At 36.9% G+C, this 27,956-nt stretch overlaps 1 protein-coding gene across 1 annotated transcript; it reads right to left on the bottom strand.

Moving 5' to 3' along the window:
- Nucleotides 1–27,956, bottom strand: RBBP8 (RB binding protein 8, endonuclease). The gene is made up of 19 exons (XM_026035471.1): nucleotides 27,775–27,956; nucleotides 26,344–26,567; nucleotides 21,514–21,556; nucleotides 17,977–18,072; nucleotides 17,534–17,646; nucleotides 16,640–16,715; nucleotides 13,679–13,848; nucleotides 12,732–12,833; nucleotides 11,549–11,646; nucleotides 10,726–10,853; nucleotides 9,287–10,172; nucleotides 9,061–9,187; nucleotides 8,228–8,328; nucleotides 7,472–7,586; nucleotides 6,446–6,616; nucleotides 5,774–5,843; nucleotides 5,027–5,123; nucleotides 1,869–2,010; nucleotides 1–357 (listed from the first exon to the last, which is right to left on the bottom strand). Exons 2-19 carry the CDS (start codon nucleotides 26,453–26,455, stop codon nucleotides 260–262), a joined length of 2,745 nt encoding a protein of 914 aa, XP_025891256.1. The 5' UTR covers nucleotides 26,456–26,567; nucleotides 27,775–27,956; the 3' UTR covers nucleotides 1–259.

The following is a 27,956-nucleotide window of genomic DNA, read 5'->3' as shown; positions in this document are numbered from 1 at the left end:
AAAAAAGGAAGACTTGCTGACAGGTGCAAAAATTCGTACAAAATGTATTAATAAAAATATGAAACAAACATACATTAAATAGCTTTGTTTCCTGGTACATACTTCAGATTTTCAAAAGAATTTTATAAAATTTACATACTCAGTGAAATGATTTATTGTTGTAGAAAACACATTTTTTAATTTCAAGTTTATATTAACTATAAATATCTAAGGACAGAAAAGATAACCCTCAGGCTGGCATGCTGTATTTCTCCATCGTTTATGTCTTCTGCTCTTTGCCTTTTGGAGAAAACATTACAGCATAAGGCTGACGTCTCTTTGGACGCTGACAGGGAGCAAGATCCTCTTTAATGTATCCTAAAAGAATAAGAGCAAGTTTGAGGTAAGAAATACAACTTAGAAACACATGTAACTTCTGTTTCTTACTTATTTATTTATCTAGACCCTGAGGTTGACACTGTCCACCTGGAAAAGGCCAGACAGTAACCTATGGATCAACACAACTTGAACTGCCCTCTGATGAGAAATCTGTGTGGAAAATATCCATAGCGTGTCCAACCCAGCTCACACCGATAGTGAGCAGAAAATTCATGCAAATCATTTAGAGCATCTGGCTTTTGTCAAACCCTTACTGTTTATCAGCACTAATGTCTGCTGAAGTAAGAACAGCAGAGTCATACCTCATTGTTAGAAGAGTTTCTGTTCAATTCTCAATTGTTCAAAACACAAGGTACCACTAAGAGCCAGCAAATACATCCCCTGCATCCCACTTCTACTGACAACTGCAATTACTTGCCATGCTCTGTCTTCCCTTTCCATTTTCTAATTTCCTGTTGCATTCTTGTGTAACAGGCCACTGCCATGGAAGGGGACACCTAAATTCTGATTCTGATGCCCTGCTGGGGACCACAAAGCACTGAGCAGCTGCTGCTTTAGCAGAACAAGGAGGCAGCTGCCAAGCTAGTTTCAACAAGGGGTGGTAAAACTCTCCCTCACAGGTTACCCACATCCCATGAAGTTACGAACAGACTGAGCCCAAGGCACTTACCAGCCGCGTAACTGGCATAAATCCTTGCAGCAGATAATGAAGAAGGGGCAACTTAACTAGAGCCTCAACAGGAAATCTGCCCCCCACAATGGGAAAGGCTTCTAAGGCTGAACCCCATGGTCGTTCTTTGGAACCCCATTCTTTGGGAGCACAGGTTCAAACTTAAATGAGCTTAACTCACTATGTTTCTAAAATTCAATATGCAACTCATACTGTAAGTCATATTATAAGTCTATCTCTAAGAAACCAGCCGCTACTCATATTGAGGTCGAAAGACTACTTAAAAAAACCCTACTAGAACTGTTCTCTATCCTGAAAGATTTTTTAAGCATGATACTGTAGCACTGCCACACCAGGTCACACACATGGTCCTGGCCTTTCTTATGCCTGACCTGAAACTATTCAAGAATAGAGGGGAAAAAAAGGCAGATTAATGTTTCATAACTAATAACGTGCACATTAATATATAAGTAACTCTGAGTTCATCTAGGACTCCTTAGATCCCAATTTCCTTTCTTCTGAAGAAATATCCCATAGAGTACAAACTTAGTAGATTTTGGAGCTACTGATGCTACCTGCCTGTCTTCAGTTAGCGCCATCTCTCCACCTTTGCCTCTTCAAATGTGTGCCTAGCTTTTGCTTGGGTTCAAAGACAAGTAAATTAAATTCTCTGAAAACCTCAATGATTGCCAGTGGGTAATGGAGCTCAACAGACCTGTGTGAGAAAGGCTGCTTTATGAAGAACACACAATTTCAGGAGTCCCTTTTAGAAAGAACTAGCTGGAGGAAAAGTGCTTTATAAGCCATTTCATACACAAACCTCTTTCCACACAAGTTTGGGTGGAAGGAAATCCAACTTCCCAGAAATTTTCAGGTGTACTCGGAGGAATGTAGCGAAACCTGTGCCTCGAACAGAAAGCTAGTTTCTTTTCTCTCTCTTCCGCTGGAATGTCGGCATAATACTGTGTGTTAGAAAATAAAATGCGGAGTTAACAAATTTATAGATAACAAGCAAGTGCATTACACACTGGAACTATCAATCACTGTTTATGAACAGTTATCCAAATACGTTGGTGAGGCCAGCCAAGAGTAAAGACGTGTTACCTGGCCATTAGCCAGAAAGTTAACTGTATTGACAGATAGCATAGGGGTCAAAATAAAAGGGAATTTTCTAATGAGTCAAAACTTGAGTATTTGCAAATAAAAAGAGAAAAACTGAAAATGCAAAAATCTCTGCTAAAAATTCTCAGTGTCTAAATTTACAGTATTTACAGCAGACCAGTCAAGAAGCTTCCTGGTTCACAACCCTCAAATTTGGAGTGTGAAAAGAGCTGGTTAAACATATGCTGACTGACACTGGGATTCCAGGAACTATCTGCCAGCTGGGGATTCTCCAGAGTGTGTAGCAAGTTGGCTACCCACTCTCTTATCTGTCAGCTGTCCTGGAGGCTGCACTGAGAATAGTGTAGGCTCTACAGGCTTCTTTGTAGAGTGATCCCCACGTGTATCACAAAACCGCATTTTTTTAGTGCAGCTTTCTAGTGTTTTCAGCTATGATTCAGCTTAGCATCTCCCCCAAATCACGATTTGGATCTCGATATTATAAAGCACTGAAGTATTTTCAAAGCTGAACGTGCTACGTGACCCAAGCAGCACAGCCAAAGTCCCGGACAGGATTGCAGGCAGCCTCGTTCTCACACCAAGTGATAAAACGGTTCTAACAGTGTGATACAGCACTGGGAGCCAGAGGGACAAACTACAGGCTCAGACCTCAGTTAGTCAGCTAGAGAATGATCTGGAGTGGAGATGAGGAGAGCAGCAGGGCATTCGTGGCAATGGAGTTTGCTACCTGTCTCCATCTGCTGGAGAGAGGATCACAGAATCCTCGCTTGGAATATTAAAGTGCACCAACAGATCCCCTTTATTTATTAGTGGGGGGCAAGTGAAATACAAAATAGGCATAAAAATACCACGTTCCCCAAGAGCATGATGAGAAAGTAATCACAACCAGGGTTGTGGGAGACAAAGCTGCACAAACTGGGAAAAATGTAAAAGTTTTTTTTTTTATTTTAATGTCCTTGTCAACTAAAGGAACGGGAGCTCTGCCTGACAGAGGTACACTTTCTTCTCCCAGAGAGCTGTACAAATATCTCGTCTCTTTAGAAACTTCAACATCAGAACAATTTTTCCTTTCATTTTACAGGAATTTTATCGAATGTGTGTTTCCTGGTCCACAACAGAGATTTCGCAGGCTGTATTCAAGATAGGAGATGACTGGTCTGTCTTCTACCAAGTCCTGCTGCCTAGGGTAGTATGAACTGCCAGTTCCACAGAGAACAGTCAGAAATGGTTAAAAGCAACTAGTGAAGGGTTCTACAAAACATTTGTGCACTGAGCCAAATACAGCCCCAACAGCAGAACTGCTTTCAGTTCGTGAATGTGGATAAACTCCGTTTCAAAGTATTGGCCACTGTCTTATGCAACGTTCCCTCAGAAAGGAAGGAGCCCCCCCAAATACACTGCTTGCAAAAGCTTGCCAAAAACAATTCACTCATTTCTACTCCCTAAATATTTCCTTGGACTTTGGAGAGTTTTCCAAGCCATATGGCTAACAGGTAAGCCAAGATGTTTTAAACATCCCTTATGCTTTGCCTAATACTCCCCTTTTCCATAAGCATTTCCTTCAGAGCTGCTCTTCTTGTGGTGCAATGACCGGGCCAAGTATTCCCTACATTCCGAGGCATCTGTCTTGAAGGGGCTGTCATTTCTAAAGCCTAATGTAGAAATCCGTGTTGTAATATTACATGTTACATATGCAATAATCTCACTCTTTTATATCTGTACAATGTGCCTGTACAATGTGTCTGATGTGTTGTAAAACAGAGGTTATAAATGTTCCCAACTACCATGGTTACCACTTGAATTAACTTGACAGAAAGTGACAAGAACTAGATTTGCTGAGAGAAGACCCATGACTTGCCAAGACAGGAAATTAAAACAGTTAAGACTGCGCTTGGCCCAAGAAACAGGTTGAAGTATTTTTTTAATCCTGTTTTCTTTCAAAGACGCTAAATTAAACATATTTTTGAAAATTGAATTTATAGTTGACGGTATAACTTAGTAATTTGCATTTAATGAGTTTTAGCAGGGCAGCTTTTCGGGAATATGTTTTTGTTCAAAATACATTCCAATAAATGTTTTCTGCTAACCAAATGTGACAACCATAAAATGAATAGCAGAAGAATTTAAGAAGAATGCTGGTTCTAAATAGGTATGGAAATTAAATGAAAAGTCTCCAGAGAATCTGTTCTTCAGTCCACACTTCAGGAATGTCAAAATGTATTAGATCATAGCCTAATTAGCTCCTGGCTGAAGGCCTATTAATGACCAAGTTAAACATTCTTATTACATATGTAATAATTTCACTATTTTTTTTTATCTGTACAAAGAATCTGAAAGCTGATTAGTAATTTGAAAGAGAGGAAAGACTTGCTCGAGTAATAAAAGGGAAACTTGTAATGCAAAAGCTAAAATCTCATATCCCTGCAAGCATTTTTTGTATGCATTTGCACATACATGCACATTGGCACCTTTGCTGGGGTAGCCATCTGAAATACAACCACTCCAGAACACAAAAACAAAACAAAGCCAAGGCAGAGGAACAACACTTGTACTAATCCAGCTGCTGTAAATTTTAGTAAAGATTTTGAGGGAATGTTCGGAGGCTTAGAAACCCTTCTTTGGCTAGCTCATGTATATATATATATTTAATAATGAAAATCTTATTCAATTCATGATATATTAAGTTTCTTTTTTGCAAGAAAAAACTGAAGACGTTATTTGCAGTTACTACAGTAAAAAGCATTTACTTGCCACTGTATGCACTGATGATGATGCAACTATATTCCTAATATCTCTAAAATGCTGTCATTTTAGAGATAAAATGCAAGACTGACCAAAATTTAGAGCACTACTTACTACTTCACATTCCTTACAAGTATGGCCCAGCAACTTTCTTCTTTCTTCCTTCTTTCGAATTACCTCAATATGAGGAAAATCTAGCACAGTATTCTTTCTGAAAAACAGAAAGGTTTTCACATGATAGTAGCTGTATCTCCTTTACAAGTCTGGAAAATTTCTTTTTTCAAAACACAATGAAGGAGAATTAAGAGAAAAAAAAAATCACAAAAATATCCAACCGCTCTCCATTTCACCTCTGAACAAGCCTATTTTTATAATCAAAACAGTTTGAGGATTTTTTAAATGTAACATGATTATTTTATAGAGATGTGTCTGTCTCAGATTTTAATGGTTTTTCATAGGTCTACAATAATTACTATATATATTTTACTCAAAAAATATACTTTTTTAATACAAAAAAAAAGGGTAATGCCTGTAACAGAAGTTCTTGCAATGATTTCTGAAAAAGAAAGCATGTTGGGGGTCTAACAGAGTGTTTTCAACTTTATGTTTTCTTTTTCAAACCTGTATTAAAAAATCCTTCTTCCTCTACAAAGAGAGCACAGGCTGAAGTAAGAAAAAAAAAATTAGTAACTAATTGAAAGGTTTAATACCATTACAAAGTGAAGATTCAGATTCAGATTCTGTACACCTACAGCTACTAATAAGCTGTGTACAAATAATCTTACTTCATGGAAGGAAACAATCTCTATGGGGGAAAAAAAAAGTCTTAAATTGCCTATATTAATAAACAAACTACATTACCTTTCATCACTTTTGAAGTAGGGCTCCACAAAAGCCTTCTGTTTGGTCTTGTCTTGTTTATCTTCATATTCTGGAAATATATACGCAGGGAAAAAATAAACAACAACAAAAAACCCCCGGTCACATAAGGTTAACAAGCTGCCTGGAGATGTGTCTATAAAATGATTAGTCAGTTATTAAGAACTACAAAGATGACATGTACAGTCTGCTCTGAGGCAGAGACACTAAAAATCACAGAATCACAGATAATAGAGAATGGGATGAAATAGAAACCAAAAATCATAACTGGAGAAGGAACACAGGAATAAGACAAGGAAAAAGATGAGCATAATAGCAAAGAAAGGTTTTGCCTAAATTGCGAAACATTAAGAAATCAAGGAAGAGAGGAAGTGAACTGTGCATAGTCATAAATCCCAGCCAAAACCTGGTGTTTCCTTTCAGAGTCATCCTGCTCTACAGCCCCTGTCCTAACATCCATCACAGCCCCCAGAGTTGTGTGGTGCCTTTATAAATGAATTCCTAAAGTGGCTTATGTTACATGCCTGCAATGAATGAATTCCCCCATGAACTTTCGAAAAAGGAGCTTGCTTTTTTTGACATATTTGATCCAAGGAAAAAATAAATGATTTCAAATCAGCTCTTGTAGTCTAATAAAGATAAAAAAAATCCCACTTTTTAGATTCTTGTTTGCAGCTGCTATTTCTTTATCCCGATCATCATCATGAAGAGTTTCTTTTTCATCACATGCAGACAGATCATCTTCTGCTAGGCAGGATTCATATTCTTCATGACTCGTCCGATCAAACATTTCTGCTAAGGTATCATTCATTTTTTTTCCTGCTCCTATTAAAAAAAAAAAAAAAAAAATCCATAGTAAATATCCAAATCAGTCTCCCAACAATTTAAGTCAAGAAAACAATGCTTATTTATATATTGATTGAAAGAACAAATACCTACTTCCCTCTCCAGCACTAGTTAACATTGTTGACACACTTATTCTTTCCGCGTTCCTTTCTCAATCTTTTAAATGTGGATAACACATGCTTATTTTTCATAAAGATACCTCAATTTCATTGGTAAACACTGATTACCTGCTGAATCACCCTGAATCACGCCCATAATCTTACTAGTGCCCAGACAATATTTTCTTGTTATTGTAACTACAGAGATAACCAAGCACAAGGAAACATCTTCTGAGTGGAAGAGATAAACTAATGGTAACGTGATCGAGTTGCAACTTCAAACACACATGCAGACACATACCCTTAGAAGTCACTGCCCTGCAGCCACAGATCACCGTGTATTAAATGTGATGTAAACACATTTGGATTTATTTCAAATGCAACAGTTCTATTTATGTCGCATTAAGAATGAAATCAGACATTCCACAGAAAGTTTGGTACAAGTATGCAGCAAGTTTCCAAATAGGTTTGACTTGCAAGCATATTTGTTGCAGATGAGAAGTAAAATATGATAAATATTTAACAACTTCAGCAATGCTGAAAGGCACTGCCTCAACAAGTCCTGTTAGCCTATCTTAGGTTGAAAAGGCCACTGATTCTACTAGGAAACAGACTGGTGATCATTGTAATCTCCCCAACTCACCAGTGCTATATAACGCAGACCATTTTCTACTATCGATACACACAAAAGAAAAATAATATACATTATGCTTTCCTCTTCCAAAAGAAGTCCTACCTGGACTACCTTCCCGGTTTTGCTCTTGGTTCTTCGTTTTTAATAGCACACTTTCACTAACATAGGTATAATCCATATCAACGCCTTCCCCAGCAGTCCTTGTCTGAGAACCATCCTGAATACACAAAGCAAAGAGATGGGAACGGCACTCAGCTGTGACTATGTTAGTCAGCACCACTTTAATGACAATTACTGCAACTTCTTAGACACTTGCTCCAGTATTGTTTTCTGCAGTAATATTTGCATAATAAAGATGCAGAAATCAGGTAATAGAATAACTCAAATCACCAATTAAGCACAGCAGAATTTGGAAGTCATTCCCAAGTGATTATGTTTTAGGATATCTCATAAACAAGACAAAGCAAATACAGCTCAGTAATCCTGTTCTAACAGCTAAGCTGCATACAAATCAAAGGAAGAGAATAGTCAAGATTTACACATCTTCCTCTGCTTAGCATAAAGACATATCACAGGGAACAATTTTCACAGGAAAAGAAATAAGAGATTTGAAACTAGTGTTTAAAAATCATTTTCTTATTTAGTAACTGCTGCAAAGCTTATCAAATACAAGAAGAAAGTTGGAACTTTTAAAGACAACTTAAAACAAACATTTTAAAAATGAAACCGTATGACCAGTGAGTTGAATTCTGATTTTCGTTAGAAAGTGGCACTTTAGGTCTATCAGAATAAAGTCTGCAATACTACTTTTTTTCCATACTATGGAAACGTGGACTAGTTACAGAAAAAGTAGCTTACCTTTGTATCAATCACAGTAATGTCCATTTTGTACTGGGACAGGTCAGCTCCTGGATCCACGCTCCACTGAAGGTTTTCTAATGAAGACTTATCTTTAAGATCTGGGTGGAGAAAATACGATAAAAAAGAAAAAAAGACAATCTAAAAAAAGAGTGCCACTAGCATGCATAGCATCTAAATTCTAAGTTATTTTCTTTTTTTAATTAAATCAGTTCCTCTGGTTTTAAGGATTGATTAGTTTTAAATACACTAATCTGGCATAAATACTTTTTAATGTAAACATTCAAAAGCAATGAGTAATAATTAGTCACATTTGGGAAGCACATTGCTCCTATGTGTTTGTTACTTCGGAGGTAAACATGTACTATTCTTGCAGTAAAAATGCCTGCACTATGTAAATGAACTACTAATAAAATTGTGTAGGAGATGAATGAGAAAGCCAAAGTTGAAGTAATAATGACATTCCTGTCATTGTTGCAGAGGTGACTTTGGAGTCATTTGTCAAATAGAATATTTGTCAAATAGAAATGAAACAGGGAGAAGTAGTTTCAACAAACCTGTTGAGTTTAAAGCTGAAAGCCAATGATATATTTATTGTACACAGAAAAAACACTAAGAAGTTACTACTGAAGAAAAGCTTAATGAAATGTAGTAAGTTATGATACAGATTGAAAAGCTAGGGGTGATTTTGAAAAGTCCTGAATAGCAACTTTTCCTGAAAGGAAAAACAGAGAAAGTGATTGCTGTGAGGTAAAAGAAGATGCAAGAAATTCTACTGAAATATAGCATAGCTGGCAAGGAGGAGGGAAGGAGGAGCATTTTCATGAAGTTACCTTGTTCATTTTGCAGTGCTTTATTTTTTGGTAGTCTACAAGGGTTTGGCTGAAGTACAGATGCAGGTTCAGACTCTCCATACCCTGTCCTTGTTTTCTTTCTATTTGGTACATGGTCACTGGCAACCTAACAACATATTAAATTTTACCATTTCCAAGCACTTCAAAGTTATATTCCAAAGAGAAGGAAAAAAAAAAAACCCAAAACCAAAACCCAAAAACATACCTTCATGTCATCAAAAAGAGTTTCTGTCTCTACAGTGTTGAGCAGTGGTGCAATTTTGAAAGGAGGGCTATCATCTTTCACTTGGATCTGTTTTCTGGTATCTGGGAACGTTTTTCCCAGCACTGCCTCTTGTACATAAGGTTGCTCTTGTAAATCTCTGCCCAACAAGCAGCTCTCACTGTTGGCATTTTGAAGGGATGGTGACCCCTCCGCAAGGGGCTTCCCTAGCTGGGAAAACACGTCAAGCAGAGTCACCTGCTTCAGCCTGCTTTTACAGGCTTCCTCGCTGCCTTGCTTTTTGTCTTGGCAGCGAACTCCCGAGAAGCGATCCGACAGATCCAAGGGTTTGTCACCAGTGTGTTCTCCATTAACAAGCTGGATATCTGCTCGGAAAGGCACAGAGTTCTCTTTGTTGAAGGATGTCTTTTCACAACTAACGGCGTGCTCATCTTCAGCTTTCTTCCTCTTAGCACACCTGCCTTCTAGTTGCTTATGGTGTAGGAGAAAGAAATCACTCTTGATAGTCTCATTTTTAGCTGTGCAAGTGTTTCCAACACAAATGCCAGCCTCGGTAGCATTCTTCTTCACAACCATCTGCCTATTGATAGAGGTCTGGCTGATAACAGAGTTTATTTCAGTTCCAAGATTAAGTGGTGCAACAAAAGCAACATCTTCAGATTTTGATCTGCTTTTATGAGATCTGGAACTGGAAGGATTGTTGAAGAGGTTGGTTTTAAGATTAGGCTTCAATCCAGAATCTAAAATACAAGGAGCATGACTTGTGCTTGAGTTGTTCTTCGTATTGCTAGAAGCTCCAAAAACGGGAGACGCTACCTGAGGATCCCAGTCCACATGTGGTGGAGTGTTCTGAGATGGCTCTGAAAGACTGAATACAGCAAGAGAGTCAATATTTTTAAACACCAAGAGCTGGAGGGGGGAAGAAAAAAAGATCTGCAAAAGGCATCGGTTTCCTTACAGTGATACACGCCAAAGCTGTCAGAACTGCTAGCAGTAACTGAAAACTGAAGTAAAAAGAAAACTTGGTTTAGGAGCATTGTTGCAAGGACTCTGAAAGGTAAGTGAAATCAGATCGAGATCTGTTAATTTTCTCACCTTAGGCCCATTATTTCCAGATTTAGGAAACTCGGAAACTCAGAAGATACCTCTCAAGAGCAAGAAATCAGATAGGGAGGATATTTATCGATAGCCCCTATCAGAAGTTTGAGAGAAAAGAAAAATCCCACAAATTTACAGCTTTACAGCTCCTTTTCTTCTAATGCTAACTTATTTATTTGAAAAAAAGCTCATACAATATGAAAATATGTATTTTTCTCCATATCTATAAAATAAACTGCTTTAAAGCTTCAGAGTGCTACTAAACCCAGAAATTCATTTAAGCCTCTTTGAAAAAATACTATTCTAGCCAAGCAAAAACACACCCTAGCATGTCGTCATCGTTTGTTGATTCAGATGCTGGGTGTTTTCTGGAATCCTCAGACCGCAGGCTCTCGGGATCCTGGCTCGTAACAGCGTTATGGGCAGGAGGACTCAGCACACTCTGGGACTCCTTGCAAACGATGGAGGAAGACAGAGAAGAGAAAGGTGAGAAGCTACCCAATTTTTAATTAAAAATAATTAAAAGTTAATCAGAATTTTAAATTCTGATAGGACCCCACACATAAGAACTCCAATGTCCTATTCAAACTCAACCACTCAATGCCCTGAAAAAAATAACGTTTAAAGAAAAGATGAGATCTTCAGCAAAAGATGTTAAAAGGCAACTTAAGGAAATTCAAAACATGCTTCATTCAAATGCACACATAGACATAATTTCCCCTCTATTTATAGGAAAAAAAAAAATCTATGCAGTATGCAAACAACTACCTTCACTATAGCAACTAAATAAAACCATGAAAAATATAATCTATGTCACTGATGGGTCTTCTCAACAGGTAATTTTAGTGTCTCAAACCTGTGTTAGTGCACAAATAAAAGCCTGCAGATCTATGATTTAGTTCACTGCCTTAATCCAACTCGAAAACCATTTACAGTGTGAGAATTCCCTTCCCTTTGGGCAGGTCGGCACAGCTGTATTCCTTTTTGCTAGAGCAATTTAGTAACAAACGAGCAGAAGCAGACCAGAATGAGATTACTTGGGCTCCAAACACTTCTGCAGAATTGTAAGGCAAGAATAAAATACCATTTTCCAAAACAATTGCTACAAACAGCTGATTATATGAGAGATTTGGGAATATTACTTACAGATTCCTCTTGAACAGAGAGTCCAATCGTTTCTGCCACAACTGCAGCCAAGTTAAAAGATGGTCTTGGACCTGGGTAGCCTCCAACCCTCTGTTTATCTTTGTGGGCAGAAAGAAGCTCACTTAATGAGCTATACATACATGCTACTATTTTATTTCACTCATAGATAACACAACTCAGAACTAAAAGGATCACAAATTAAAATCTGGCAATTATGGAAATAGGGTGCCTTGTTCCATACATAGTAAATTCTGGAAGTAATGAGGGGAAGAGAGAGACGAAGGAGGAGTTTCTGACAGTAATGAAGAGCTAGATCAGAGAGGGATATATTTCCTCTTTGCATATCCATTCCTAAAATTAACAGGCAGAGATGAATCCAGGTAAAAGTTGCTTCTCAAACTGCCAAGCCAGGACACTGTCTTCCAAGAACAGAATGTGGAAGCACGGCAGTGCATATTTATAATGAGCTGAGCTCTGTATTTCCTAGATAATACTTATAATTATTTTTTTCACTTTTTTTTTTTTCAGAAGAGAGAGATGACTCTCTCTTCCTGTATGGGTTTAACATCATTTATTAAACTGAGGAGAAATGATCTGATGGGGCAGTACAAGAACTACAACCAATTCAGCCCTGACCTGCATGAATATTCAAAAATCCTGTCACTTGCAGTCCAAAATTTCACAGAAAAACCAGCAACATAAAAAATTCTTGAAATGTTACATAAGCTTTCGAAGACTGGTTTCAGGAGAAAGACTCAAGGCAGTAATATCAATTCACAATTGCAAAAAGAGGGAATATTTAACAGAGGCACTTTTACATGTTAAATACTGATTTCAGACAGTAAACACAACCCTTGGAATATTTTTCATCTACTTTATAGTTAGAAAATTAGACAAAAGACAACTGGATGAGTAACCCAAAATATAAGAGGTCAGTAGTATAAGCTGCACTGGGCTTCTTTTTATTACTTGTTTCTTAAATAGTGGTACTAGTCCAGTAGATGTTAGAATTTTACCAGATACGCATTTCAGCAGAAGTTCTATTACAGATAATTTCCCTTTGTGGTTCCTTAGTTCAGACAGACAGACAGACAATAAATCTCATCAGCTGATGACACCTCATCTTACCATATCTTGTCCCTATTTGGAAAATTATTAAAATCAAAGGTGTTAATGGACTTACTTGGCACTGGTGAGAGCTGTGGATCACAAGTGTCTGCCACTAGTATCTCCCCTCCATGGTGACTGTTTGCTTGAGTAGAACTGAGTGGGGTTTTTCCAAGCTCTGCAAGATGACGTATAGACATTTTCACAGGATTAAATGAGATAGCCTTCTATGATAATTATGCTTAGATAGAGATCCTGATCTTAAAAGCACTGGAACATAAATTTGAATATGTCAGTAGGACCATTACTATACACACAACTGCCTATTTTGAGGCATCACTGTGACAAATTCTTCACAAGATTTTCATGTCAATCCTCGCAGGTATGATTCCAGCCAACCAGTTTCTGCCATAAAATAATGTTGACCCATCAGTATGTCACTTTCCATACTGTGTGTGTACATAGTAAATATTCAGACTACATTCCTCCCCTTGATATGGCAGCAGGACTACTGATTAAAAATTAATTTGTCCAGGAAGATAATTTCCTGCATCATCTAGGGTAATGAAAAAGATAAAAGCCTGATAATATAATGTTAGAATTAGATACCTATCATCCAAGACCTTTTAGATACCTGGTTGTAAGATAATGGCTATATGCACCAAGATAAATATTTCACTTTCCACTAGGTGGTGACAAAGATGTGCACATGAGTCAAACCTGAGTGTATTTTTGTCTGGAGTAGTAGAAGAGACGGGTGTTGGAAAACTCTTACATTTGCATGTAGGCATGGATGATGAATAGAGAAGGGAATAGAGGAGTGAACAGTTAAGTAGGAAGTTAAGAATAGCTTTAAACTAACATTTAACATTAAACTAACATTAACATTTTAACATTGAAAGGAAAAAATACACAATAAGCATTTTTTTAAAGTTTTCCTCCTTTCATATACATTTACTTTTTTTTTCCTTTAGTTTTTCCTTACAAAAATCTTTAAAAAATAAAAAAATACAATATTCTTACCACTGTTGCTTTCAGCAAGTTCCAGATCAGGGTGTGCATGCTCTGTGTATCGGACATGCCTATTCTCTTTTTTCCTTCTCATACGATTAACCACAGAAAATGAAGAAGTCAGGACTGGAGAATCTGGAATGACACCTTCTTCTAATTCAGCTGCTTGTTGCTTTTGCTCTCTGGAGACAAATTTAAGAGGTTAAACAAAACACCAAGTTGGCAAAATCAACAGCTTTAGTTGTAGCAAGTGGGAAAATCATATGCTTTAATAAAGCAACTTATTTAGAAAATACAGTACTCTTAATTACATCACCATATAAAAATGTAATACTATAACCATGGTTTCAGTGATGTCTGATAAATTCACAATTGTTCCATCAAGCCTGATAACTGTATATGATCCTTGCTCTTCACAGCTAGAGGCAGCATCCAGCTACTGCATTATGGAAGACTTTCTCTTGGAAACTAGGAGCTGGGAAGTCTCCAGTTTCTTCTCTGAAGCCTGTGCTACTTTAATGAAAACAAAATTGGAGCTAATGGACTACTATGTCTCTTACAGTACGGAAGTCCCAAAGTACTTCCAGAATATTAACAGACAATACAAACACTAAATACAAATATTAAAATATAGCAGGAAGCTTTGGGCAAATTTTAAATGGCGGTGAATAGAACTTTGTTAGAAACAATTCCTGAATGACATGAATTATGAACCTTATCATCCTGTCTGTGTCAAATTTATCAGCATAGCAATCAGGAGTCAGGATACAATCAGTCTGACAAAGGACTGTGTCTTTTCTCGCCAAAACCTGAGTTTACAGATAGAACAAGGACCTAAGAACAGAGGTATTTGCTTCAGTTCTGGTAAGTTCCATGCTGTTTGTTTAGTAGTGACAAGACCAGTGCTGCTGCTGTATGGTAAGGGTAACGAGGAACAGGCCTCCTTTAGCATCTTTCTTCAGTAGCATTTTGCCTTATAACTCTCAAGAGAAAGGTAACTTCCTAACCGTGAAGAGAAGCATGTAAGGTTTTGATCTAAGAGGAAGAAGTAAGGATATATTTCTGCTTGCACAAAAGGTAAGCTATAGTCTCCTATACAGAATAATTTAATAAACTGATAGAAAACCATGGCATACTGACCATGGCTTAAGTCGAAGGGATTTCTGCAAAGTTAGACTTTTTAAATATTCAAAGTTACTTGTTGTAATGAAAAACAGTTACGTTGCAAAATAAGTTAGCTGTCAGAGTTCTAATTAAATTTATTAACGTATGTGGCTTTACATGAAAAATCAGCCTGCTCTATTTTTCTGTATCTTTATTCTATGGTAACTAGATGGTATTTCTTAAACACAACTAGAAAAAAACAAATGAAGCTGATATAGATGCTATACATTATAAATATACATTAAATTATTTCTAAGTTACCAAAACATTTATCAGAGATCCTATAACATTTTTGAAGAAACTTCCATGCTATTTCCATCCATGGATAAAGAAATTCTAAATTGATAAAGGACTGGATAGTACAATTCTTCTAAAAATTCATTTCCTATTTATAAGAGACTATTAGATTTTTTTTTCTAAAATAGTAAATCTTCATAACAAAAGTAATCAGATTTTGCAGTCTCAGTTGATGACATGCCCTGGAGAAAATGTTACTTCACTCTTACGTGACAGTGTTGCACTGATTTGAATTCTTCATTCTAAATAAAATAGGTTCACAGTTCAATCAAAATAATAGGGACAATTGTGTCAATAAGGACACAGTTCCATCAAACAACTAATGTTGTGGCAATATTAAAAACAGCAAGACTCTGCTTGTTAATCACTGTTAATCCACACAATTTCTCACTCATTCAAAAAATATTTAGCACACTGAGCAAATAACTTAAGTGTTATATTCATCATTCTCAACTTTCCTACAGAGGCCAGTATACCATAAGACAGTTACCAGAAGCTAAATTGCAGGGTTGGGTCGCAAGGTAATGAACCTACATTATTTTGCCTAAGAGAATTAGTTAATTCCTAACTGCTGTCAGCTTCACAGGAAACCCACTGCAGAATGGCAATTATAAAGTGGAAGGCATACAGAATTTTATTACTAATTGGCATTAAAAAGGAGTACACCCAGTGGCATGCAATATAGGATTTGAACGAGATGAAATACATACAGGGAGAAGAGATTATTATCCAACTGAGCAATAAATACTAAGGAGCAGAACTGCAGGAATCATGAACTCAATCTGCACGTTCCTACACCAAGCACACTTTTGGATGAAAACAATAAAAAATTATATGTAGAAGAAGCCCCACAGATCAAGTCTGCCTCTCCATATCCATCCCCATTACTCCCGTGCCACGTAATGCAACTGCTTCTGGTCAAATCCAAAACCAAAATGAAAAGAAATTTGAGGTGATGTCAGACTACAGCCGTACACATACTGCTTCTGCCTTACACAGAAGAACCTGATAATATACATATATAATATATACGTATATAATATATAATATATACTAACCACAACACCATGTGGCACATTTTTGCTAGCCTATATTAAAATTTGATAGTCAATTTGCTGTCCTTTATTTTTATGAGTTTCTTGAAAAGTTGTCTGAAATCCTGTAAAATTATTCCAAGTTTCCTTCAAAAATGTAGTGAAGGACCTTGGGATTGCTTAATAATTGGATAAACTCGTTTCTTAAAGTCTCATCCTAGGAAGAAAGGATTGGCAAAGTGTAAGAATGTAAGGCTTTTCAATGCACAAAGACTAGAATAATTTAAAATAATCATCAAAATGAAATTTCTGCGACATAAGCATATTAGCAAGATGCCAGTTTCCCATTTTTATTTCAAAATGGCAATAAACTGTCATTTATATGAAGAACAGACTTTAAAGAACTAAAAGCTGAAAATTTTATTCCCAGAAGTTGTTACTGAGAAGGAAAAATAAAAAGCAAGAAAACTCAACTTACTCTAACTTCTTCTGCAATTGCTGGAATTGTTCAGATATCTTTTTATTTTCATCTTGTAAGTTGTTCTTTTCATTCACTATAATTCACAAAAAAAAAAAAAACAGTGCACAGATGTTAACAGCATGTTATACTTGATTTTGTTAGGCCCTTTAAGAAAAAAGGATCAGTTTTAAAAACTAGAGGCACCCCTGCATCCAGTGTTTTACCAAAATTTTCAAGTTACTCAACTCATTAAAAAGGTTACAAAATGACTGTTAAAGCAAAGGATTATGGATTATGATACTAATTCCACTCAGTCATTAGTTACTTATGTCTCAAATCAATGGAATGAAAGCTCCTACCTTTCCTATTCATTTTCTTGTTCCAAGTTTTTTATTATGTATTTTACCTCTGGATTACTCTTCATTAATCTCCTTACATGGTTGAGACCATACATGTACATTTCCAATCCAGCATCTATAGGTGTCTAACATTCTGTCAGACAGTGTTCAGTACAGTTTGCACTCAAAACAGGTTGAGTTTTTAAGGCCCAGAACTTAATACAAAGGTTGTCTGTACTCTGTCTGTTTTTGTGTCATGAGAATTCTTAATATTCTTGATATAAATATGCAAAAATAATATATATTCCTGACAAATTGATATAATCTATATCAATATAAAATTTATTATTTCCACGTTTAAATCAAATATTGAAAAGCTGATTTGTCTTTCATTTTTCACAATTAAAATTTCACTTTACACTAAATTCTAATAATACTCCAGCATACATAAAATCTAAATAACTCAATTTCAATGAATACTTGAATGGTGAAGCAAAATGATTCTTTTTTCACAAAAATTCACGAAGCCTTCACTTTACAAAATGTTGTCTTCATATGCATGGCTATAACTTACTGAGTTCAGTGATAAGTTTAAGATTCTGCTGCCGAATGTTCTCAAACTCTTGCTGTTTCTTTCTCATATGTTCTTCAGTTACAGCACAGCGGTCACATAATCCTGCTCTTAATCTGTAAGAGAAAGTACATGTGTTTTTAAAATAATGCGATACACAAAGCAGATTATCAATAGTTAACTGGATCTTTAAATAAGAAAAAAAAGGAAGTTTCCGAATGCCATGCTAAGCATCACTAATACACTGAAACAGCAATCCCTTGAGATTTTTGCATGACCCTGTATTTCACGTACAATAGCTAGCACAAATGACTGCTAGTGCCAGATGCTGTTCAAATAATATGTATATTTTAGGTGGAATTGCTACACTCTGCCACTGAAAGCTTTTGTAAGATATTTAAATAAAGATTCTATACAAAGCCAATAAAAACAACCCACAAATTCACCTGTCTTCTAAAACTTTGATGGTATCATGAAGTGCTTTTTGCTGCTCTCTGAGCTGTTGATTCTTGGTGTAAAACTCTTCCAGTCTTTCTGCATCCCTAAAATCAAATAGAGAAAAAAAGTTATTTCTAGCTTTAACTCATAGCTACTATCTTTTCAATACAGAATTATGGTTTCAGTGTTTTTCTTTCTTACTCTTGGGAAATATAAATGATAATCAGCAAAAAAAAAATAAGTTGAGGATATATGAAAAAAATGTTTTTGATGAGTGTCAACAATGACTGAGTTAGAAAAGGAGTAATTAGTTCCTCATACCTATTACAGTTCAAATTTGGTTGATAAATATGACTTCGCTCAAGATGAACATAGAGCTGATGACAGTCAAGGTATAAAAGGTAGTGTTATTCAAGTAACAACTCCAGGGAACCCAAGCTCCAGCACGTTACTATCTAGTTGAGCTGCTGAAGAACTAGCTGGGAGATTTTCTCACTCAAGTTTCTGTCTTTATACTCTTTCTTAGCAATAACTGCATTTTGTACCATGGCAAGCCACATGAGGTTTGTAAAGCCCTCATGAATCTTTAGATCTACCAGACGTCTAGTTTTCCAGGCAGCAATTTCTCAGTGTCTACAGAAGATGAATTCTCAGAATACCAATACTGGGAAGCAAACTGTCTTCCCAAAGGTTTCAGAAACAGAGCAGAAGCCTGGAGGAAATTTCTTATCAGAACTGTGTATTTAATAAAGAACATCTCCTCCTCAAAAGAGTTAAGGAAAAGTACCAGGAACACCAACTTCACAACTTTAGCTTCATTTTAATCACCAGATCACAACATGCACTCAAGATAAAAACAAGGTATAAGCAACAAACATGCATGCATTTTGCTCTACAAAAAGAGCAGCTCTCATTAAAAACTGAGCAGCTGAATCCACATAACATGAAAATAACTAATTTCTGAGAATGTTTTCTTGATTTTATTTTTACCACGGTATATGCCATGAATGCCAGTGTTTGTTCTCGGCATGCTTGAGATGGGATATTCGAGGCAGCCATGGACCTGGCCGACAAAAAGCTGCTACGCACACACATAACCAATTAAACCATATTTACAACTTATTGATACAATTCTTTTACACAGATACACTTTCAAATAAGCACTATCCCTTTAAGATATGCTATGGAAACATATTTACATTCTGTGGCTATTAAGAGTAATACAGGAAATTAGCAACCATTCATTAAGTGAACGAGATAGCAAGCAGTTTCTGCTGTGTACCATCCAGATATAGAATTTTGGAATTAATAAAATAAATTTGAAATGTTATTTTTCTAAACTACACTTCAGATAAATATGGTGCCTTTCAGCTGCATACACAACATAAAGATCATGAGGAACTATTTAGCAAATCATTTAGTTAATGATTTGGGCTGATTAACCAAGCATAGGCAGGCAATGGTAAAACGGGAACAGCCATAAAAAAGTGACTCACATTTTTCTGATGATTATAAGGGAAATCTCATTGTTTTCCACAGCTTAGGAAGTTTAAAAGAGGGCCCAATATATCCAATCATAAAAACTTCTCTCAAGCCATCTTTATATCATTTTATGGCATTACATTTTTTAAAAATTAACAAAAAAGACACAATACGTACTCTATCCCATCTAAATTCGTAAAAACGACACAATTTAGATATTAAAATGACAGAATGAATGAACTTTACTTTCTCCAGAATTCCAAAGCAGCCGACATACTTGATGAGTATTTTTGGTTATGAAGACACTCTTCATAATGAATGGTCTCTAACCCAGCACTTACAAGCCATTAGCTCCAATGCTGCAGTGGGGTAAAACATAAGGAGCTCTTTGTCAGCTGATTATCAAGTCTGAAATATTAAACCTCAGGTATTCAGAAGCATCAAGGAGAACAAGACCTCCAATAGAAGAGCATTGTATCTACAATGTACTGACTGCAGAAAGATCCAACAAACAACAATTAAACCACCTGGTATGTGTCCAGTCACATAACTGCTAATATTCGTCATCTAGAAAATAATTGATCTTTAATAAAAAAAAAGATAATTACTGAAAAGCAGTGACAAAAAATAAACAGCAAACATGTACTGTAGTGTAATGTAGTAAAGCACACAAAAAAGCCAATGTATTTTTAAGATGAATTTAGAAATTTATGCAGAGAACACACTAATTCCACTAAAGGGAGCTCACTCCTATGAAAAGGCACTTTAGTTTCCCTCCCAGCTGTAGACAGAAGCATACTAGGAAGGTCATAAAAGAACTAGAGTTTTTAAGTTACTGTTCTACAAAAAGCCTACATAATGAAAGAAGTTTTCTAACCCTGGAGAGGGATAATTCTTGTTTATAATATTTTGAAAAAAAAAAACGTAACTACAAACAGGATAATTATTTATGCAAGTAAAAAAACAAATAAAAACCAAAAAGCATAATAGGAATGCATGAGGCAGAAAAAAATGGCTAGACTACAATCTGAACACAAAAAACTACACTTGAAAGTGTTGCAGTGGCATCATAAAACTAAGACTGTGTATCTCTGGCTTCAGCTGGCAATGCTGGGTATGTAAGTATGCCTTTTTTTTTGATTATAGACCAAAGTGGTTTTTTGTTTTTTTTTCTTGAGTATTATTTCATACAATTATGTTGTTTTCCAAAATAAAAAATAACTAAATAATCTATTCTTACTTCTCTTACAGTACATGAAACTGAAATTCATGATTAAGGCCATATGTAATTTAAAAAAAAAGTGAAACTTGCTCCTTTTATTTCCCTAAACGCAAAGTCAAAATTCAAAATGTCACATTGCCACTTATCAATTAGCATTTAGCATTTAGTTTAAAAGTGACTTTGGTCACCAGGAGGTAAATGCAAAACTGATTTAATGCTGTACATGTAGACTGTTATTCTACTGTCCATGACAATCCTGTAATACAGATTCTTTTTTTCCCCAAGTTGTTTCTAACTAACAGACTCAAGATTACTAGTAAAAAATAACTGCAAAAGACTTATGTAATATCTGTAAGTATAAGAACTGATGAAGATTTAGTAAGATTATTACCAGAAACTTTGCTGACTAGCTAGAAGTTAAGTTAAAGGCTCAGAAGCTGGTATTAAAAATCAAACATCTGTGAAGGGAATTTTTAAAACATTGTCTTATCCCTTACAAATTCCTTTTTTTATGAATTTGAGCTCAATTTTAAAATTTCTCCCTGATAATTTTTCATATTAGACACGTCCAACATCCTTGGTGAGCAGGCTAAAAATATCATAGATAGAAAATCCTAACAGTTACTTGTCCAAGGAAGACAAACCTAGCATTCAGGTTAAACACCCTGCACAAAGTTACTTACATTTTTAGACAACTTCAGCTGAAGTACTGAGCTGAACAGATTTATACATGTATGAAGGAAATATCCATAAAACCCTAATTGATTTTACAGATATTGCTGCTTGCTAATTGCATCCAGAATCTCCTTTAACAGATTAGATGATCAGGAAGTGTACTTACAAGCATCTTTCCTTTTTCAGTTTGGATATTTTCAGTTGTAAGCCTGAAAAGAAGGATAAAACACGTATTAAAACAATTTTCATTTAACTAAAATAGTGGAACGATACGCAAAGTTTCCTTTTGCACTGGTATCTGCCTGAAAGAAAGAAAAAGGTCCATCATTTGGAGGGAGAGGGAGAATGGTTCATCCTGGACTTTCTGGAGGTATTCTACTGGACCTTGGAAGCAAACCCAGCCATTAAGATCCCTAGGAAATGGAGACTCTGTAATAAACTAAACACCCATATTTCCAGCTAAAACACTTTCTAGAGGAGGCAGAGGAAGAGGACATACTTTTACTCAGAGTAACAACCACTATTTTTCTTTTTATGGAATGTTTGTACACATGATACTTTATGCTATCTGTGTATACACATAAGAGCATTATTTACTCGCAATCTGGCAGCCAACCACTGAATTGAAAAGTGTGTTATAATGTCTATGTATCAAGGAAGCTTATCAAGAACAGTAATTTAAAGCTTTACACTACACAGCCACCACATACTCTCACTGAGGTACGCTCAGGTAGAGCCAGCCAAAGCTGCTTTGGACTCTTTTGGGGTGCACAGGAGAGCAGTACCTCCTACACAGCCCTTCTGCCACTCAGGCCTCCACACTCCAAAAGCTACAAAACACCTGTCTACTCTAGAAGTAAAAAAGTAAAAAAACCTTGCAAATACCAATGATGTTCTCAGACACGAAGCTCCGTGTAAAATGACACTAAATGCAAAAGTAAAATCTTATACCCGCCCACTGGTATTTTTATTAAGCTATGTAATTTCTTTTTAAATACTAGATTTACTTTAAGCTGTGCAAAGTTATGAATGAAAAACTTCAGTCTGAATGCAAGGTATCCTGAAAAAGGATTAGTCTTAGAAAAAAAAATCTAATCTTATGAAACCAGAGTGTTTTTCAGAGGAAAAAAACAACCAACCAACAAACAAAACTCCTCTAACTATCTGAACTGAATTGAAATCAAAACACCTGCCCAGTATTATGCTTTATTACAGAAAATGCAAGGTAAGACAATAAACATATTTCTTTCCCTTGTCCTCCCCCTCCAAAATGCTTGCTGGGGAAGAATTCAATTTTCAGGCCACCTAAAAGCAATAGTCAGGCCAGCCAAAGACTCAATGAACCCGAGCCACTGAGTGCTGCAAGATGCCAGGGAGACAGAGAGATAAAAAAACGTAGAGACTACTTCAAAAATAGCTCTTGGGAAACACAGCAAGATTTCTTTTATCTCTAAGTGTTCAACACCTGTGAGATGTTATGTTCTGTCATGCAGATCAGCAGCGAAAGAGGGTTTATTTTTCTTAAGGAGTTGCTGCCGTTCATCAAGGCAATTAGGCATGTGCAATTAAAACCCCTATAAAGGAGGCTTTAATGCTGCTCCACGCCCGTCGGAAGGAATGAGGCTGCCCAACAAAGCGCCTCCTGTATGAACAGGTAGCCTGTTGAGCCAGGCTTTCGCATTGTAACACTGGCAACCCGAGCCACAACCCGAGGAGGCAGCGCTCTAAGGGCCCGGCGCTGTGCTGCAGGTAACACTATCTCCCCTCTCACCTCAATTCAGCAGGAACCAAACTAGTTACCTTAAAGGTTAGCCCTTCTTTTTTTTTTTTTTCCCCTCCTTTCCTCTTCTCAGTTCAAAGAACTGCAATGAGAAGGCAGGAATCCAGCTTGTTACATGGATCCAAGAGCACTGAATTACTGTATTAGCTGTACTGCACAGTGTAAAGCTGCACTAGCTTTTCCAGAGAACTGGGAGTTTTCAACTGCCCTGATTAAGACAGCTTGAATTTTTCTTAACAACTGTGTAAGCATTTCTTACTGAACAATTCTATGAAATAGATGGCTGCAGACTATATAAATCTCAGTTATCTAAAACTCACAAGAGCTTTAGTAAATTGTCTATATTAAAGTGATGGAGACTGTCTTTAAAAAAATCATTAGGCAAATTAATATGAACACATGACATATATAAAACTTACAACTCCGCTAAGTGCAATACTTTGACTAATGGGCATGACCATTTCTGTTCCAATCAATTTTCAGATGCCATAGGTTTCCTTTTTCAAAACTGACAGAGCCTGGGAAGGCACTTCATGACTGGAAGCTTCTAGGAACAAGGGTTGGACAAGCTTCTGTTAGGAAGGACACAGATATAATCCTACCTTAGGGGTACCAAGATGGACCAGATGACCTCCTGAGATCCCCTCCAGCCCCGATTTCTATGGTAATTTACTTTTCAGTAGTCTCTGGCCATCTCCTTTCCTACAACCATCTATCAACAACATCACTTTCCTCAAATTTTTCTCTTCTAAAATTACAGATGTCTTTCCCTCATTGATATCTCTTGCTTTTCAGAGGTAAAGGAGGAACAGAAAATTGTTTTTTCTTGTTCTGCTACACAAAACTGTTTTACCATGTTTTCACACTGAAATAAAATAATTACTTCGAATATAGAGCCTCAGATGTGAATGTATCCCCAGGAATGACATTAAAAGACACATATGCACTGCTGATCCAGGCAGTTATTTCAAGCTAGATGCAACTATTAATACCTGCAGAAACAAGTCATTTTGAAACGGTATTATTGGATTTCTTTCTAATTTCTGCAACTTAGAGAGTATGCCAAACATTCTTCAGATAGGTAATAAAAGCAGAAGTTGCTTTAATGTTTTAATTGTTTTAATGGACCTGAGTTTCTGAACACTTCTGAATTCTACAAAACTCAATTGATTTCCGCCATGATCAGTATCTTTGCTCTAGGAGTTGTAGGAGAGAGACCCACGGTCAACTTGCAAGATGGTGCTAGCTCAGCTAATGTAGGAAAAAAAATGCCCTTTACAATATAGTAATACAAGAATTAAATAAAATCCACTTCAAACTTAACATGTTTGAAATCTTCTAAAAATATTCTAATCCAATTTGTATAACATGCCTGACCATTACATACTCATGTATACCTATGCTTTTCACAAATTTGCAGTAAGAATTCCACATTTATCACCCACATTCAGTTCACTGTCTACCTTGTAGAAAAAGTCCTTTGTCCAACCACTAGCTTTCCCTTAATACCACCATCTCTAAAACACATTTTTGCTGACACTTAGATTGGAAACTCATGAGTCAATTTTAATTCTTATTTATAGACTTCAGAAGCAAGCAAAGTCCAGGCAAGTCTGTGTTTGATGTTTCTAAAATATCTTCCAGGACCATTTTCTACAAGAGGATCCCCACCTTTTGAAAAAATTAACTATCCTTCAGGCATGTCTTTGATGTTATCATGGAAGACCTAATTTTACCTAACCCAGTGCGGGACATACTGACAAAGGGCTAGGCATGAAAAAGTCTGCCTAGTGGCAAAATTACCTGGCCCCACCCTACGTGCCTGCTGAAGAATATCTTCATATGCATAAAGAAAACCAAAACGATACAATCACGTGCTGCGCATCCCCCCAAAAACTAGAGAAGGGGTCACTTAACATCGCCCTGTGTATTAGAGCTTTTTGTTTTTCAAGTTTTGGCTGTTCAGACATGCCATGGATTGCCAGATCCCCTTCTGTCTGCGCTTCCGCGTTTATCTGCACTTGACATCACACCCACTCTGGGATGAACCATAAGGAACGAAAAAGAAAAAAAAAAGTCATAAAAATAGGCAGTTTTGTCTTTCTTTAAGTAGGCACAATATAAAATTATACTTGATATGACATAAACTATTTTTAAGGCAGTGCTATTATCTGCTACATCTTTCCTTGTAGCTGCCAAAGTGATGAAAGTTTTTCAACACTTGCACAAAACGTCAGGGCCCAGGGCTGTAGGGTTGAGTCAAACCCTCTATGCCTTCCTGTAGGAGGAATGAAATATCCACAATACAATTTCGAAACTGGGCTGGGGGCGGGCAGGACAGCAGTTCATAAATGAGGCTATAACTAGACCTAACTGGGCAGACCTGGCCCAGCCTTGAAGCTCCTGAGAACGACCAAGGCCACTGGAAGAGTTTGACTATGAAGATGAGCTTGTGTGACTGAAGCCATTAATTCACAAAAGTTCACTGGCTTTTATTCCAGCAGAACACAAACACTGCTCCATGCATAAGGAATATTAAGAATATAAATATATGATGCAATAATTCATCTTTATTTTGCATATCACTAATCTTCTATGTTAGTGTAAATGGAAAGACAGTAACAGTCTAAGGATAATAAAACTGGTATCATAGCGTAAAATAACAAGCATCCCTTGTAAAAATGTTTTGGAAAAAAGAGGTAGAACATTGGGAAAAAAATTATTTTTCTCTTTGGTAATCATAATGTGCAGCAGGCTGTGATGTGCACTGTAATTAGGCACAAGTCTGGGGAAAAAATGCACATGTTTGTCAAGGCCACAACTTAAATACATCTGAAGTGATGAAAACCAAAGGAAATCAAAAAGAAAAAAAAAGAAAAAAAACGAGGTTGGAAAGCTTCATTTTGAAGCTTTGGACCATAACCCTTTAATAACAATGTAACATTTAAGTATTTTCAAAGAAAAAATAAATGGCAAGTAACACTGTGATATTTCGCTTCACAGACCTAGCAAACAATTTATATATTTTCCATGGTTCAAATCCAATCTGCTAGGCCAAGCTGAGCCTGTAAACCTCTAACGGACCCTTTGTAACCATCCCAACCAACATAAAACCCTAAAAACATATTTAGTTAACACAGATGGAGTGACACACTGGCTCAAAGTTTCTCCACAGTAACAAATAATCTCTTGTAAAGTGGGACTTTGGCGATTTACCTTGCACTTCCTTATCGTGACATTCTTTCAGTTTGGACCACAGCTCCTTGAAGAAATCCCCAGCGGGTTCTGCAGCACTGGGGCTCCCGCAGCCTCCTCCGGACGCATTCATCTTGTTCCCTCTGCTCCCGGCGGCTTCCACGTCGCTACCAAACAGGCTCCCTCTCTCACTTTATGCTTTAAATTACATAGCTACGAAGCTGTTTCTGAAGACAGGAGGATGCCTGTAATGACAGATCGACAACATTCATGCTTGCATCCATCAGAGAGTAACTTGCACCCTTGGATGAAATACAAAGCTCTCTGTCTATCCGTGTCAGGCTGTGCTCAGCTCCTGGCAGTCACCTTGGAAGTGTGGGAGCTGCTAAGTACTTTGTCACACATAAAATAACAGAGAATTTCTTTTTTTTTTTCCACCTTGCACAGATACCAACCTAAAGCTAGACCACAATTTTTAGGAAACTTAATTTTTTGGCCTGTGAGAGGCTATTACTCTGCAGAATTCCAACTTGCCAAAATCATCCTAGGCTTCCAAAACTTTGCTAACAACAAGTTCTCTTTCACAAAGCTTTAACATGCATCTGTGCACATGCATTCTTTACATAAACATGGCTTAGAGTTGCCCTCTTCTGCAAAGAAGAGTTTGAATTTCCCTTGGAAATTTTCTCGATTCTGCATTGAGACACTGAAGAACTGTTCACACTCCCTGATAAAAGAGAAATAGATTAATGTCAAAATGTATAAACCCTCCCAAACATTATCATTTTAGGAGATCTATCTTAATAACCAGACAACACTCTCTGACAGGGCGATCTCACCTACAACACTTCTGTCTTTTGAAGGAAACCTTAGCACAGAGGGTAAGCCAAGGCTAAGATTCAGTTCTAATCACTACAATGCGTGTCCAGTATTAAAATACTCATGCAATCCTTTTATCCTTCAGTCCTGTAACTTATACACACATACATTATTTTTCCTATTCTTAAAGCAATCCATTTTAAACAAACATTTTTGAACAAGGACGGGGTATAATTACCAGATGCACATTGCAACATACATTATTTTGTAATATAAATTGTAAAAAGAAAAAAGAATAAGGTTCATTGTTTTAGCCCTCAAGTTCCATCCTTACCACACACACCACAGACTATTTCTCCACAGAGGAATAAAAGCAGCATCTGGCTCTCAAGTTCTTGAGATAAAGTCACAGCAGCACTTCAGACCAAACAATTAGTGGCCTGTAATTAGTCAAGAGGTTGCATTTCCTACCTTAAAAGTCTTCAAGCAACTTAAAGCACCTGCACTGCAGCTGCAGGCTCGGCTATGAAAGAGCCCTGGGTAGGAGAAACCTCTGGGCCTATTTCAGCACCTGGTTTCACGTTAGCTAGTGCTCTTACTCTGAGAGAAGGCTTTAGGAGGGAATAAAGTTACCTTTCCAGGGGAGCAGGGCCTAAAGCGACGCTCGGCAGCTGCAGGACCATCTCCTTGTGCCTTGGTGGCCGGAGCGCTTCGCCCCTCGGAGCGCCCCTTTGGGAGCACGCTGCCCCTAAGCGCCCCTTTGGGAGCACACGGCCTAGGGACGCTAGGAACGGCTTTAAACACTCGCTCTCCTG

This window comes from Nothoprocta perdicaria, unplaced genomic scaffold (genome assembly GCF_003342845.1).
Source record: "Nothoprocta perdicaria isolate Ctin4 unplaced genomic scaffold, notPer1 scaffold_16, whole genome shotgun sequence".
NCBI classification, from domain to species: domain Eukaryota; kingdom Metazoa; phylum Chordata; class Aves; order Tinamiformes; family Tinamidae; genus Nothoprocta; species Nothoprocta perdicaria.
The sequence above is the reverse complement of the archived record's forward strand: the minus strand, read 5'-3'. Positions and strand labels throughout refer to the sequence as shown.

What these genes read in the sequence shown, in the direction of transcription:
- RBBP8 (XM_026035471.1), bottom strand. Translation starts at nt 26,455, where the DNA reads ATGAATGCGTCCGGAGGAGGCTGCGGGAGCCCCAGTGCTGCAGAACCC. An exon ending in ATCAAAGTTTTAGAAGACAG is followed by an intron (nt 17,647 to 17,976) that starts GTGAATTTGTGG and finishes TTTCTCTTACAG; the next exon opens with ATTAAGAGCAGGATTATGTG. An exon ending in CAATTGCAGAAGAAGTTAGA is followed by an intron (nt 13,849 to 16,639) that starts GTAAGTTGAGTT and finishes ATTTGTCTCCAG; the next exon opens with AGAGCAAAAGCAACAAGCAG.